Source organism: Neopsephotus bourkii, unplaced genomic scaffold, assembly GCF_033783945.1.
Source record: "Neopsephotus bourkii isolate Nb327-2 ecotype Australia unplaced genomic scaffold, CSIRO-AGI_Nbou_v1 NB_1589, whole genome shotgun sequence".
In the NCBI taxonomy this organism is placed as follows: domain Eukaryota; kingdom Metazoa; phylum Chordata; class Aves; order Psittaciformes; family Psittacidae; genus Neopsephotus; species Neopsephotus bourkii.
In genome coordinates, this window is record NW_026902065.1 from 5,407,324 (window position 1) to 5,419,974 (window position 12,651).

Here is a 12,651-nt window from a genome sequence, read left to right on the forward strand (position 1 = left end):
GGTCTCCATGCAGCCTTCTCTTCTCCAGGCTGAACAGCCCCAACTTTCTCAGCCTGTCTTCGTACGGGAGGTGCTCCAGTCCCCTGGAAAGTTCATCAATTTCTGCTTCCAAAGAACCTACACCCTGAAATCCTTCAGGGGACTGATATTGGTTTGCTGCGTTACAAAATAGTCTAAAGCTACCACTAAAATCGAATAGCATTAAAAAAAATAATAAAAAAATGTATTAAAGTGTGATTTCTTCAGTGTAAATTCAAAGGAGAATCCAGCATTCACTACAGGATCCTACAGTGGGTATTGCCGCTGTACTCCAAGATATAGGCAGGGTAAATCTGGTGCTTCTCAAAGATAACAAAGATAGAAGGGTCTGTTGGGTCATTCACGCAGCTGTCATAAAGTCTGTTTGAATTGCTGTCTCTGAGTGGAGGGCGAAGGTGTTCGGGTTTTCCCTGAACAAATTCTCCCACAAGAACATTAGCTACAAACATGCTGTAGCGACCACTTTGAGAGGAACAGAACTTGTGAGAATAGCTGGCATCTCTGGCAAAGTAGCTTCCTAAGGACCAGAAAAAGACACAGGAAAGACAGTATGTGAACCGAGGAACAAACATCTGCTATCGGCACTTCTGTAACCAGCAATTCAGCAACCCCAGGTACCTCTATACACATCTTTGCCAGGTGTTCCCACATCAGCTTATTTTAAAGCATTGACAATCTGCAGCCACATTTTGCTACCAACATCCCAGTTCCACCTGTCCAAGAGCTTTGCTGAAGAGCAGGTACCTGAGGCAAAGACGGCTGGTTTTAGCACCTCCCAAACCTGGATTGATGTGGATGCTGCCTGCAGCAATGCAGATGCATGCAGGTGAGACTGCCCTAATAGTAGAAGAGCAGGAGTCAGGAACACTCAGTCACCTCACACCCACTAACCTGGCTGGGGTCTGCAGCCTGTGCTGCTACAGTCCCTGAACCTAACACTTCCACACTCGTACCTTTCCCATACATTGTCCCGTGAGTCCCACACAGCCTCCAGTCGAAGTTCTGCTCACAGATGGCAGGCATGTGGGACGGACTTGTCCCATGGAACAGGAGCCGCTCATCCACGCACTCCAATTTACTGAGCTTCTTCATCTGCTCCTTTTGCCTAGGGACAAAAAAAGAATGATGCGTTACCCTGGTTCAAATGAGGACAATTTCCCAACAAAACTCCTCCCACTTTTGGGTCACAGAGGAACAGTGACACAAAGCACTCTCAGTGGGGTTACTGCCTGCTTTGCACTCTGTTGGTATCCTGCTGCATAGCTGGCTCCTTCTAGCAAAACAAAATGTTCTCAGCATCGTTATGGACTCTGTCACCCACAGCTTCATACCACATGAGAGCATAAAGAGACAGACATCGCTTGACTGAACCGGTCAGTTCTCAGGTTGTATAAATTCTGAATGCATAAATATGATTATAAAACTGTGCTGTATGACGCCACAGTGAAGATTGTATAATATCTACCACTATCTTTATCACATAAAAAGTCCTTCAAAAAAAAAAAAAGACAAAACCAAAACCCAACCAAACTCCTATGTGAAAGAGGCTAAAAAAAAAGAATAAATCTGAGATTTCACAGCTCAGACATGGTGAAGGAAAATAACTTTGTTTTTTAATAACACTGCTAAGGAAACACCCCTCCACATCCCCCCCCAACATGCTAGGCTACATGATAAGAGGCTCATTTCCACACACACGAAAGAAGAGAAACAACCCAAAAAAACTGATCAATAGAAGGAGGAGCACCAGTCACTCCCAGGGCTGCCCCAGGGACCACAGAGACACTCAGCACTGTGAGCGGTGGAAAGGGTGCAAAGCAGCTCACAGACATGAGGAGAGTGCTGCCTACGAGAGTGTGGGACTTGTTACAGGACAGAGGGAAAGAGTATTTGAGTATTGCACCGGACTTATAATGGCATGTTTAACAGAGGAATTGTAGGTGGGAGAAGGGAGGGATCAAGATGGTCTGAGGAGGTACAAACACAGGAAAACAGGTGGATAAGGGGGTACAAAGAGCTGGTTGTGTAAAAACAGGCAACTGTGTAGTCAGTAGGCTTGTCTGGCTATGCTCTGTGCCTGATCAATGCAGTCCACCCCTATCTTCTCATTAAACTCCATTTCTACCTATTACCTGGGTGATGGACTCTCCAGTCTGTGTGCGTGTGCATGTGCATGTATGGGGGTCTGAGTGCAGCAACTGTAGTAGGACATTGGATGACAAGACCGTATGCCTACAGTGCCAGCACCTGCAGCAAGCGAAGGTATGAGTGTCAGAGCCTGATCACTAGCCAACATAAGGCTGGACAGCCAGGGAAGAGGGTCACTGGCCTGGAAGCCAGCTTTCGGAGCAGTCATAAGATGCTGGAGAGACCAGAAGGTCTGAGCTTGCTTATCAAAGGGACCAGGGGGTCCAGACCAACCACTGTAGCATCATAAGTCCACAGAGATCCATTTGCATACGTGTGTGTGTTTATGCAGAACATAACTGAAGACAAGAGGACCCAGGGGCCAGCACATGAGTAGGGTGAGTGTCTAAGACCAGCACCTAGGATGCGATGGATGTCAGGGATGCATGCATGTACGTATGTTCCAGTAACAGGCTTTCATCCCAGTTGGCCAGAGGAAGGGGACAGGATGAGACCTTTGGTGCTATTTATGATTGAATAAGTGCCATGCTGTCTGTGTTAGGTTTTGTGTCCAGCTGTGTGCATGTTCATGTTTTGTGTGTGTGTGTGTGTGTGTGTGTGTGTGTGTGAGCCTACTGGGAACGTGCTAAGCCTCACTTCCACCTGGACCTGGCAGACAGATACGTGGCAGTCTCACCTCTGCTGGGCTGCTGGATTTGGCAACACCTAATGCAGATTATGGAGGACAACAGATCAGGAAATGCCAGTCTTCTGCTACCATAAGGATAATGAAATAGAATAGATACAAACCACTGAAAAACTTGCCAAAGTGTTGGGTTCTGGATCCTCTGCAATCGGTGGATGAAGAAATCTTTCATTGTCTTCTCAAACAGGTTCTTAATTTTACTGTATTCGAGGGAAGTGCAGCTGACCTCTATCAACTAAAAATTTAAAAACCACCAAAAATAAGGAATTATTGACAGTAACAACTACTCCTTCCAAAGGACTCATAAACCTCCTCAAGTGAGACGAAAAGCCCTGCCATTAAAATCCCAAGCTGCTTCTGTCTTTCTAGTTAACCTTCCTCTCCCCACCTTCACCCTCACTCCCCATGTGGAAGCACAGGCACTAACTGAGGGAAATGAATGCAATCCCACATGAGCTTCCTGTGGTGGACACACCTCCACGCCTACATTATTTTTCCTTCAGAGTAACCTAAAGGTGAAATGCACAGCAGGGTTCAGGCTGGAAAAGAGTATCAGTTTCACCTTGACACCCCAGCTCCTTCCCTACATGGCTAAGCCATAGTTTTTACTACATCAAATAACATTTTGTTCCAAATCAATGGAGGAAATACTACAATACCTCCTTAAGATGCAGTTTATCAGAGGATCAGCTGCCTTCAGAGAGTGCAAAGGACAAGACCAGTAATGGCCAAAAGGACCTTTCTTACCCTGTGTGGCATGTGTTGGGGGTCTCAGAGAGCCTCCCAGGAGACACAGCTCTATTCGGAATGTGAAACTGTCAGCCTTTTTTCACCTCATAGTTACTTGCTTCATAAGATCTGTTTAATAGTTGGGAACATCTCAATCGCCTTAGGTCACGTTCTCAGAAAAATGAGTACAGGATCCAGTTTGCCCTACAAATTGAAGAGCTGGAAAGACCTACCTTGAACCCAATATCGGGCAGTGCAGATAGGTCCCATTCTGGAGGGTAAACAAAATGGGATAGGGTCGTGTTTGAGCTGCAGAAAAGGAAAAGGAGCAAGTCAGTCTGCTATACTCCTAACCAAATCCCCCTTCCAAAGGATGCAGCTGCTGGCTGTATGTTAGCATTAGCGTATCCCCAGACTTTCATTTTTGTTTTACTTTCCACATCGCCATTATGCCTTTCTCAAGTCCAGATTTCCACACACATCCTACTGGCACTAATGCATCTCTTGGCAGGTAGGAGAGCTTCAAATGAGAAGTAGCATGCCCCTAGCCAGGTGGTTTATACAACTGCTCCAGCTAGACCTCCACATGGGCTGTTTGAACCTCTGCTAGGAAACAGAAGCATAAGCCCTCTCCCTCCATGTGGCCACTCAGCTCTCAGTCACTGGACAGACCTGTCCCCAGGACCAAGCATTTCAGGAGGCTGCAGTGGATAGTTGTGCCCTGAAGGCACTACTGCACCAGTTATTGCTTAACAACTTCCAGCACTAATGCCCTCCTGCACACATGCATGTTTTAACCCAGGCAATAGGAGCATTAGAATCCATTCAGGAGCTGCAGTTTGGTTTGTTTTTTGAATCAACCCCCTTGGTTAAAGTAACCTTTAAATTGAACTTCATATTCATATTCATGCTTCATATTCACTGCCTGCTGGTGATTTTCTAACACAAAGATGGCTCTTTTTAAAATAAAGCTGTAGCACAATTAATTTCCACACCAGACATGCTCTAATCCTGTCAACAGCCGTAAGATCAGGTATCCCAAATAAGTGCATCCAGTTCACTTCATTAGAAGGATTTACTTCTGCATTTTTATTTTATCCTCAGCTTTCCAGGGGATAGCATCTGTCTGCTCCACAGTTCTCAGGACTGGCAGTCCCTTGGTCCTACACTGGGCACAGTTCATTCAGTATTGTCAGAGCATAAATCAAAGAATAAAAAGTCCTGACACAGTTGTGTCAGCCCTGTGTGGCCTGGCCTTGCACTCACAGAGAGAATAAACCTACTCAAGGGGTCTCTTACAGCTGCCGGAGACTGGCACCAAACATCCCTCCAGCAAGCTTCATGGAAGGGTTTCATAGTTTACAAGTACTGTTACTGCAGAATTTGCCACTGAAGTGGTCAGCAAAAGGTATCTACAAATTAAGAAGTCTAAAATTGAATTCTACACAGGTAGGAGGAACTTCTCAACGGAAGGTGCTGCCACCTAGAAGCATTATTAAATAATAAGGAATGTATATTACCTTTTGTCTTGTCCATCTTGAGAGGGCAGAAATTTTGGCCGTCGGGCAACTTTCCTTTTAGTTTTATAGTGCAAGTTTGTTTGGACCATGCCTTGAAAAAAAAAAAAAGCACGATGACTCAATAATTAGATACCTTTGTCCAGGGACACATGATCTTAAGTGTTTAGAGAAAAGGAGGTAGCCCTGAATATCACATCACGGTGCCCTCTGTACCACAGACACCCCACTCCATGCTTTGAAACCATTCCCACTTGTGCTGCTTCTGCTTGGAGCCCAGCAAGGTCAGCACTTGCTAACACAGGTCATGAAGCTCAAAAGCACCCAACCACCAGCTGCACCTGCACACCCATTCACATCCAGGCTGTTGGACAGAGAAAACTACATCTGATGTCAGGCCTACAGCAATGAAGAGCTTTCAGTAGGATGGAAGCCATAAATCTAGCTTTCCTGGCAGTGTGGGATTGTTACTGGTGCTAAGAGGAAAGTCTGTCCTCTCTTCTTGGTCCTGTAACAATATCACAGAGCGCATGCTGTGTGACATGGCTAATTATCCATTGTTTCCTCCTTTAAACACCACTCCACTCACGCCAGGAAACAGATTTAAAGTTTGGAAAGCTAACAGGAATTTTAAGATGGGTGAATAAATGAGAAACAGACAAGCATTTCTTATTTTCTTTTTTCACTCTCTGTGCAACCAGCCCTACATTTTCCTTTGCTGCACTGCGTGCTCTCTCTAACTAGCTTGCAAGACATCTACCATAGGCTGACTTCTTTACCATTTGACTTTTCAGTGCATTATTATTTTTTCCTTTTCTCATTCCTCCTCCTTAATTGTATAAACCCAGATACATAAGTCAGATGTCACAAAGTGTTTGCTCTCAGCTCTTCTTCTGAAAACACGATATTGTCAGATATACTTTTTTGACTACAGATGCACAAGTTTAGAAGCTTGAGCACCTCTAAATTGCAGAGATGTATGTACTGCTCGAGTTCTGCTTGGAGAAAATTATGGGAGGAAAAAGACCTGTTCAAAGAAACCCAGACATAGGGTGAATCCTCTGCATGAAGAGGGCTACCTTAGAGACAGCTACACTGTGTAATGAACTTAAAACAAGGAGATACTTTACCATTAAAGTTTAATATATATGCTTGAGAACCAGCCTTGAATAACACAGAGCCTTCCTGGTCATCTTGGAATTCCTTCTCTAGAACTTCAGATGTTACTGTGGCGCAGCAGTGATCTGAATGCTATAGAAAAAACAGGGAAATTATACCTGCTAGAAACCAGCCTTTCATTTAGGTGATGCAAATAACAGTGTTACCCCAGCCTTTGTCACAGAATGCCATTTTGAACTAAGCCTCTAAGGCTTCAAGCATCTTGTTCTTCAGTGACAGATGGGTACCCCACAGAGAACTGCTGCTTGTAACACCAACAACAAAGCAGCCTTCAGTCTATGTGGCCAGCTTCAGCTAAAAGATATCTGTCATCTCTCAGAACACACCCACTTTCAAAGCCACTCCTTTGAAAGCTTTCACAGAGTAGCAGTACTGCTTTGTGGGACAATTAATAAGGCAAATCCACCAGTGCACAGAGCAGCAATGCAAGGGCACACAGCAGCATGTGTGGAACACCAGCTGCAGAGCAATTCTCCAAGGATGGCTTAACAAGAGATTTTTGTCATCAACAGGAGATGGGTCTCACCTTTTCCCCATATTCAATCCAGTTCCCAGAATCATCGAGCCAGTACCAGGCATACTCCATTTTGGGAGCAGGTGGACGAGTCAGAAGACACCACAGGCTCAGGACAGCTGATTGATGCCTGGCTGCTTGCTTGGCCCTAGCATCAGAAGAGAAACCCAGATTAAAATAAGGGTCTTTTCCAAAGCTGTCAAACTATTTGATATCCCTGATCTGATCGAAGTCTAATCACTTCTCAGGAAACCCTTCCAGCTGGGGAGCACAGATTTGGCCCAGAACCAAGGAAGTGAAGTCTGTACATTTATGGGGCATGGTAAGCAGCACAGAAATGACCCTGACTTCTGTGGCTTGGACCCGAGTCACTGTTTTTCTCTAAAATATATCTCTCTAAAATACACATTGGAAGGAAATACAACTTGACACAATAAACTCAGCTCATTACATGAAGGCCAATGGTGCCACCTGGCTAACAGGAGTAAGATTTAGCTTCTAGGCAGTGTGTGATCAGTTGCAGAAGTCAGAGTGCCTTCAGAAGGCACTGATAACATCCTTTCATGTTCAGGGAAGCAAAGCAGCCACTCATAGGTACAGTACTAAACACAGATGCCCAAGTGCTGGCAGTGTGGGCTGCAGGAGTGGTCTCAGTGAGAAGAGACCAAGAAGTACTGGACAGCCAGCTAAACGGACCCACTGCAGGACACAGCTGAGACCATTAGCAGGGGAGCATTCTCAAAGGCACCACCAGTTGTCTTCTACCCTGGAGACACAGCGCCTACAAAAAAAAGAAGCTGAAACAGGTAGCCACCAATAATTCAAATTCAGATGGTTTTACTTTGCTTGCTGCTGGGCTCCAGACTCCTTTGAATGTCCAAATTCTGGACCCAGACAACATTTTTCCAGGCATCTCATCATTTTTCTGCTCCTACAACATTCCTCTATTGAGGAGCATATCCAAACAAATGAGAGCTCCCACCTGCATGCCATGGAGTTTGCAAACGTCTGCAGCTGAGCCACTTAGAGCTGCCTGAAGAATTTGAGCACAGTATTCAAACTGAAACTAAACGATCATTTATCCTGCTCTAATACACCCTTCATTCTTTGGCAGGGATCACAGGTATTCAGTGCAAGCCAGTCAGATGAATCATTACAAGAGGAGCTTTACAGAGCTGGTTGCAGTACTAAGGTCCACAAAGGCTTGGCAGCCCTGGACTGCCAGAACAAATTGCAAGGAAAGATCTGAGTCTCCTTCACAGCCTTTGCTTGCTCCAGCACTGTCTTCAGACCATGGTTGCTCTTTGTACGCAGTAACACCCGCCAGGCCTGTTCCTAAAAAATGCTCCCAATGCATTTTCTCTCAAATCCCATTGCAGGAGACTCATGAGATCCAGCACTCCTCAGAGACTTTTTTGGATGTGGCTGTCCTTTTACTGCCCTCTGCACAGCAGTGTACTGCTGCTGCTGCCACGGCACAAGAATTTGAAGTTTGTGGATTTGAGGGGTGACCTTTGACAAGGGTGAAAGGGAAGCACAGGAGTGGGGTGGGCTAACATTACCAGGCAGCTTTTCTGCATTGCTTCCCCCACCCCTGTTCCCTCTCTTCCTACTGCGTAGACTCGTGCCAGCTCCCCTGCCAAGATTCAGTGCTCCCAGATTTCCCTGACATCAGCTTTCAAAAATGTCTTCCTGTGCCCTACTTTCACTTTCATTTGCTCCGTTTCTGCTCCTTGCAGGGATTTTCCACTCACCAACTAACCCCAACTAGAAAGAAACAGAATTGAAATAGTTCATAAAGCAGATAGATAGAAATATTTCTCTAGCAAGGCAGGGAGTGTCCTTCACCTTCTGCAGAATCACATAATCATAGAATCAACCAGGTTGGAAAAGACATCTAAGATCATCAAGTCCAAGCATTACCTCAGGACTGCCAAGTCCACCACTAAACCATGTCACTGAGGGCCTCATCTACACAGATTTTGAACACTTCCAGGGATGGTGATACCACCAATTCCCTGGGCAGCCTGTGCCAATGTCTGACCACCCTCTCTGTGACTTAATTTTTCCTAATACCCTATCTAAACTCCCCTGGTGCAGCTTGAGGCTGTTGCCACTTGTCCTATCACTCGTTACCTGGGAGAAGGGACCAATATACAAAAAGCAAGTTTCTCCCTTATGTAGAAGAAAGGACGAATTAATGAAGATACAAACACAGCTTACGGTATGACTAACTGCAAGCAGGTATCCTTCTAGCAGACCTTAAAGCCAAGCCCACAAATAATGGAATCCAATGCTTTTTCTTTCCCCTTCCCTCCCAGTTCAGCAGCACCCCAGGAAAACCCGAAACGCACTGCCTCCCCAGCTTCCCTACTCACAGTCCCACTTACCAAGCTGCTCAGTCACCACCCTGGGAGCTGAAGGCATCGGCCGTGAGCTCACCAGTCAGATGAGCCTCTGAACCTTTGCACCACACGTGAAAAGTCCCCCTGGTGCAATCTAACCTTCAGAAATAAAATACAACTGCTCTGCAAGAGCTTCCCGTGAACTCCCAACTGCACATGTCTGTACCTCGCTGTCTCTCTCAGAGTCTCTCTCTGCAGGACGTCAGGGATGCCTCTCCACTAGCCACTGACCCTTAGGAAAGGGAGTTGAGTAATGCTTCCGGTTATTGTGCCACGTGCATGCATATCTGCCAGGCATGAGCAGACTGGCCAGGCACAGCTGATGGTTTTGACAGATGCATTAGTAAAATCAACATCCCTAAGAACCAGCATAGTTTATCCCTGTGAAATGGCATAGTTTATCCCTGTTTAGTTCCTGACGTCACACACCAGGACCTACCTTGAGTCAATTCCTTCCAGTGTCTGGGGATATTCAGGACCACCTCCTTTCAAGATTCCTGTTAGGAGCAGCTTCTGCTGAAGATCATTCTTTGACAGCCAAAAGCTGGAGTCCCCTTGCAAAGCGAACCCCAAATTTCAATGCAGAAAGTGGGTGCATCTCTTAACACACTCTCCCTGTTGGTTAGCTCACTGTCTGGGGGTGCTGAAATATGGAGCGCTGCATGGAGCAACCCAAAGCAGTGCAGACCAAGCAGAGAGCCCAGCAGGGCAGGCTGTCAGCCCCCACAGAGCTCTGTACCATCCCTCTTTACCTTGAAGGCTGAGCCTCTGCTCTGCTCTGCCTGCATGGAAATCAGAAACGTTAGAGCTTATCAGTTTGACCTCCAGCCTTTCAGTCTAAAAAGTTGACTGTTTCCTAGGAAAGCTGTGAAGCATAAAGCTTAACAACACGTCAAGGAATACTAACTACATAAACTTGTTCAGATGCAACCTTTATTTATTCTCCCTTGGTTACACAAACTAAATTCAGCTGAATTGCCCGGAACATTTTTATTTCCTGATGATCTAGTCAGACCAGATCAGTGGTGGCTGAAACACATATATCTCTATTTTAGTTTCTGGAAAGGCTGCACTCTGAGCGCATTTTATAGACACAATATTAAAACCCATCCCCCCAAAAAAACTCCAAACAAACAAAAAAAGCCACAAATGCGATTAAGAAGTTGAACTTTGTTTCTTCCTCATCTGGCCTTTCTTGACTGGCTTTTGACCTCCCATATAGTATCTGGCTCTCAGCTCCAAAATTGCACAACTTTTTATGCTTCCCTTTGACTGACGAGATTTATAGGATCAGGTCCCACAGGTTCACTTTCGCATATGTGAATTCTGTAGTAAAATACTCTCCTGAACTGAAGCCAAGAGCTTCAGCAGGCATGATATCAGCTCTAGGAAAAACATTCTGGCTTGGTAGAAAATGTTTACATGGCTTTTCTGGCAGCAGCACACCATCCTCTCTAAACACACAACTCGCCACAAACTGGAAACGAGCTCACTGTGAGCTGATATTTCCTGAACACTGTCCGTTTTAGTTTTGTCACTTTCAACTGCAATGTCACCTGCAGAGCTGCTAAACCTCTGATTTCTAACTGTGGTACTATATCTGTCTGCATTTTCAGTACCTGACAGGTCTTAGAGCAGACATCCTACACATAGCCCTGCAAGATTATACTCCTGCATAGTCAGCACAGGCACCCTAGTGTTGTTTCCTTGCATATATCAGATGATTTATCATGTATAAAATAACCATTGTCTGATGGGCAGGATTACTTATTTCTCCTCTCAGGAATTTTAATTCTTATTTCCTTTTCCTCTTTGGAGGCAATGGACGAGAAAAGGCATGCTTCCCTGCTTCACCCTTTCCATGTGTTTATCTGCAGACACACAGAAGCTCTGTTGCAATTTCAAACTGCTCCAAGGTTTGATGCATATGAGTACTGATGCTACAGCGAGGGCACACTGTGCTCACAGGGGTCCTGCAGCACAGGACCAGGCTAGTAGCACCTCATGCTTCTTTCTCAAGATGTGGAAAATCCCCCCAGCCAGTACCTGAGGGGGTGGACTCAGTCTATGTTTGGATGATGGGGCTCACCTGGTCTTTTGCAGGTTGGTTCCCCAGCCACCCACACCAGAGCCTGGTCATGGTGATGCTGTGGGAAGGCATGCCAGGGGGTTCAACTTCAGCAAAGTCCAGTGCAAGGGGGGAGCAACTCATGTCTGGGAGCCTGGGAACATTTCCAGCTCTCGTTTGAAACCACGTTATCATTTAAAGCTGGTACCTTTGAGTAGGTTGTGATGGTTTTCCCAGTAAGACTGGATTTCCTGTTGGACAGTGTCCAGCAGCGTCTAAAATCAACTGCAGGAGGGGAGGGGAGAAATGAGCAACAAGCCCTGCAACCAGAGTGCTGCTGTCCCAGCTTAACTCCGCAAAGGAACAGGAAGCAGTCATAACAAGAAAAATTATTCTCAATTGCTTAAAAAAAACACAGACAAAACAAGAACAAAAATCCAAACCAAAACAAAAAAACACACCAACCTCAACTTATTTGGTTCCAAATCTTGATGGTGAATTTTACAGTTTTCAGTAGATTACATTGGGTTTGTACTTTGGCTTTACTCTGAGTACATAAATGCTTGAAACAAAAGACTAAAAAAGCTCCATGTCCTGCTATTCCTCTCTCCAGCCACCATTAGAAGAGTCTCAGCATACTGGTTCCCATTTTTTAGGAAAAAACTAACAGTTAACTGATTGGGAATAGCCAGTTGCTGTTTTATCTGGACATAACATTGACACGTTAATAATGGAAACCAAAGTAATCCAACAATGGAAACCTTTCTTATGTCAATAGTTCAAATAAGCATCTATGTATTGATTCAGCAAGTCATTTGACTGCATATTTGAAGTTAAAGCTCTGACATGAAATCTTTCATGTCTTCTTACAGCACCAAAAGATGCACGCATTCAGGAATCTGCCCAAGTCTCATCTTACTAAAGTTGAAAATGAAAGTCACTGGAGTTGGGCCAAAATCAGGATTTTCATCTTCACTGGTGAGGACCAGGGCTAGGGAGGTGGAGGAAAGGTCAGGATCTACTTTATTATATTCTTGTTAATATTTAACTGGGTTTTTTTTTAAATGTGTTTATGCATTTTGAAAGGTCATTTCAGAAAAATAAAACTGAGAACTGAAAATTTCAATTGCAAAACAAAATAAGCTTATTGTGCTTATGCAATAAAACAAAGCAAAACATGCTCACCTTCCTTCGTTAATACTTAAAATTTCAAAGGGGTCACTTTCTGGTGAGCTAAGTTTAATCCCCCTGCCTCTTACTTTCCAATTCATCTACATTAAATCTAATTTATTCTCCCCACACATTTCCTTTCTTAATACTTGTCCACAGCATGGCTACTACAGCATTTCGGTTTGAAACCTGCATTT

General features: G+C 44.9%; 1 protein-coding gene across 3 annotated transcripts; it reads right to left on the bottom strand.

Annotated features, from left to right (window-relative positions):
* Positions 1-207: 207 nt before the first annotated feature.
* Positions 208-11,724, bottom strand: LOC133222352 (protein mono-ADP-ribosyltransferase PARP12-like). 3 transcript variants are annotated; one of them, XM_061371983.1, is made up of 10 exons: positions 9,969-11,724; positions 9,642-9,770; positions 9,190-9,300; positions 6,824-6,959; positions 6,249-6,369; positions 5,122-5,212; positions 3,835-3,910; positions 2,977-3,107; positions 993-1,144; positions 208-556 (listed from the first exon to the last, which is right to left on the bottom strand). In XM_061371983.1, the coding sequence occupies exons 4-10, from the start codon at positions 6,881-6,883 to the stop codon at positions 276-278; spliced, it is 912 nt and encodes a 303-aa protein (XP_061227967.1). In that variant the 5' UTR covers positions 6,884-6,959; positions 9,190-9,300; positions 9,642-9,770; positions 9,969-11,724; the 3' UTR covers positions 208-275. The 3 variants fall into 3 exon arrangements, with proteins under 3 accessions (XP_061227967.1, XP_061227966.1, XP_061227965.1); XM_061371982.1 differs by lacking the exon at positions 9,969-11,724 and having other exon boundaries at positions 9,642-9,957; XM_061371981.1 differs by lacking the exons at positions 9,642-9,770; positions 9,969-11,724 and having other exon boundaries at positions 9,190-9,563.
* Between the last annotated feature and the right edge of the window lie 927 nt (positions 11,725-12,651).

Coding starts and splice junctions, on each gene's coding strand:
- LOC133222352 (XM_061371983.1), bottom strand. CDS start 6,883: ATGGAGTATGCCTGGTACTGGCTCGATGATTCTGGGAACTGGATTGAA. Junction 3,911..5,121: donor CAAGATGGACAAGACAAAAG/GTAATATACATT, acceptor CCTTTTCTGCAG/CTCAAACACGACCCTATCCC. Junction 557..992: donor CGGGACAATGTATGGGAAAG/GTACGAGTGTGG, acceptor TCTGGTCCTTAG/GAAGCTACTTTGCCAGAGAT.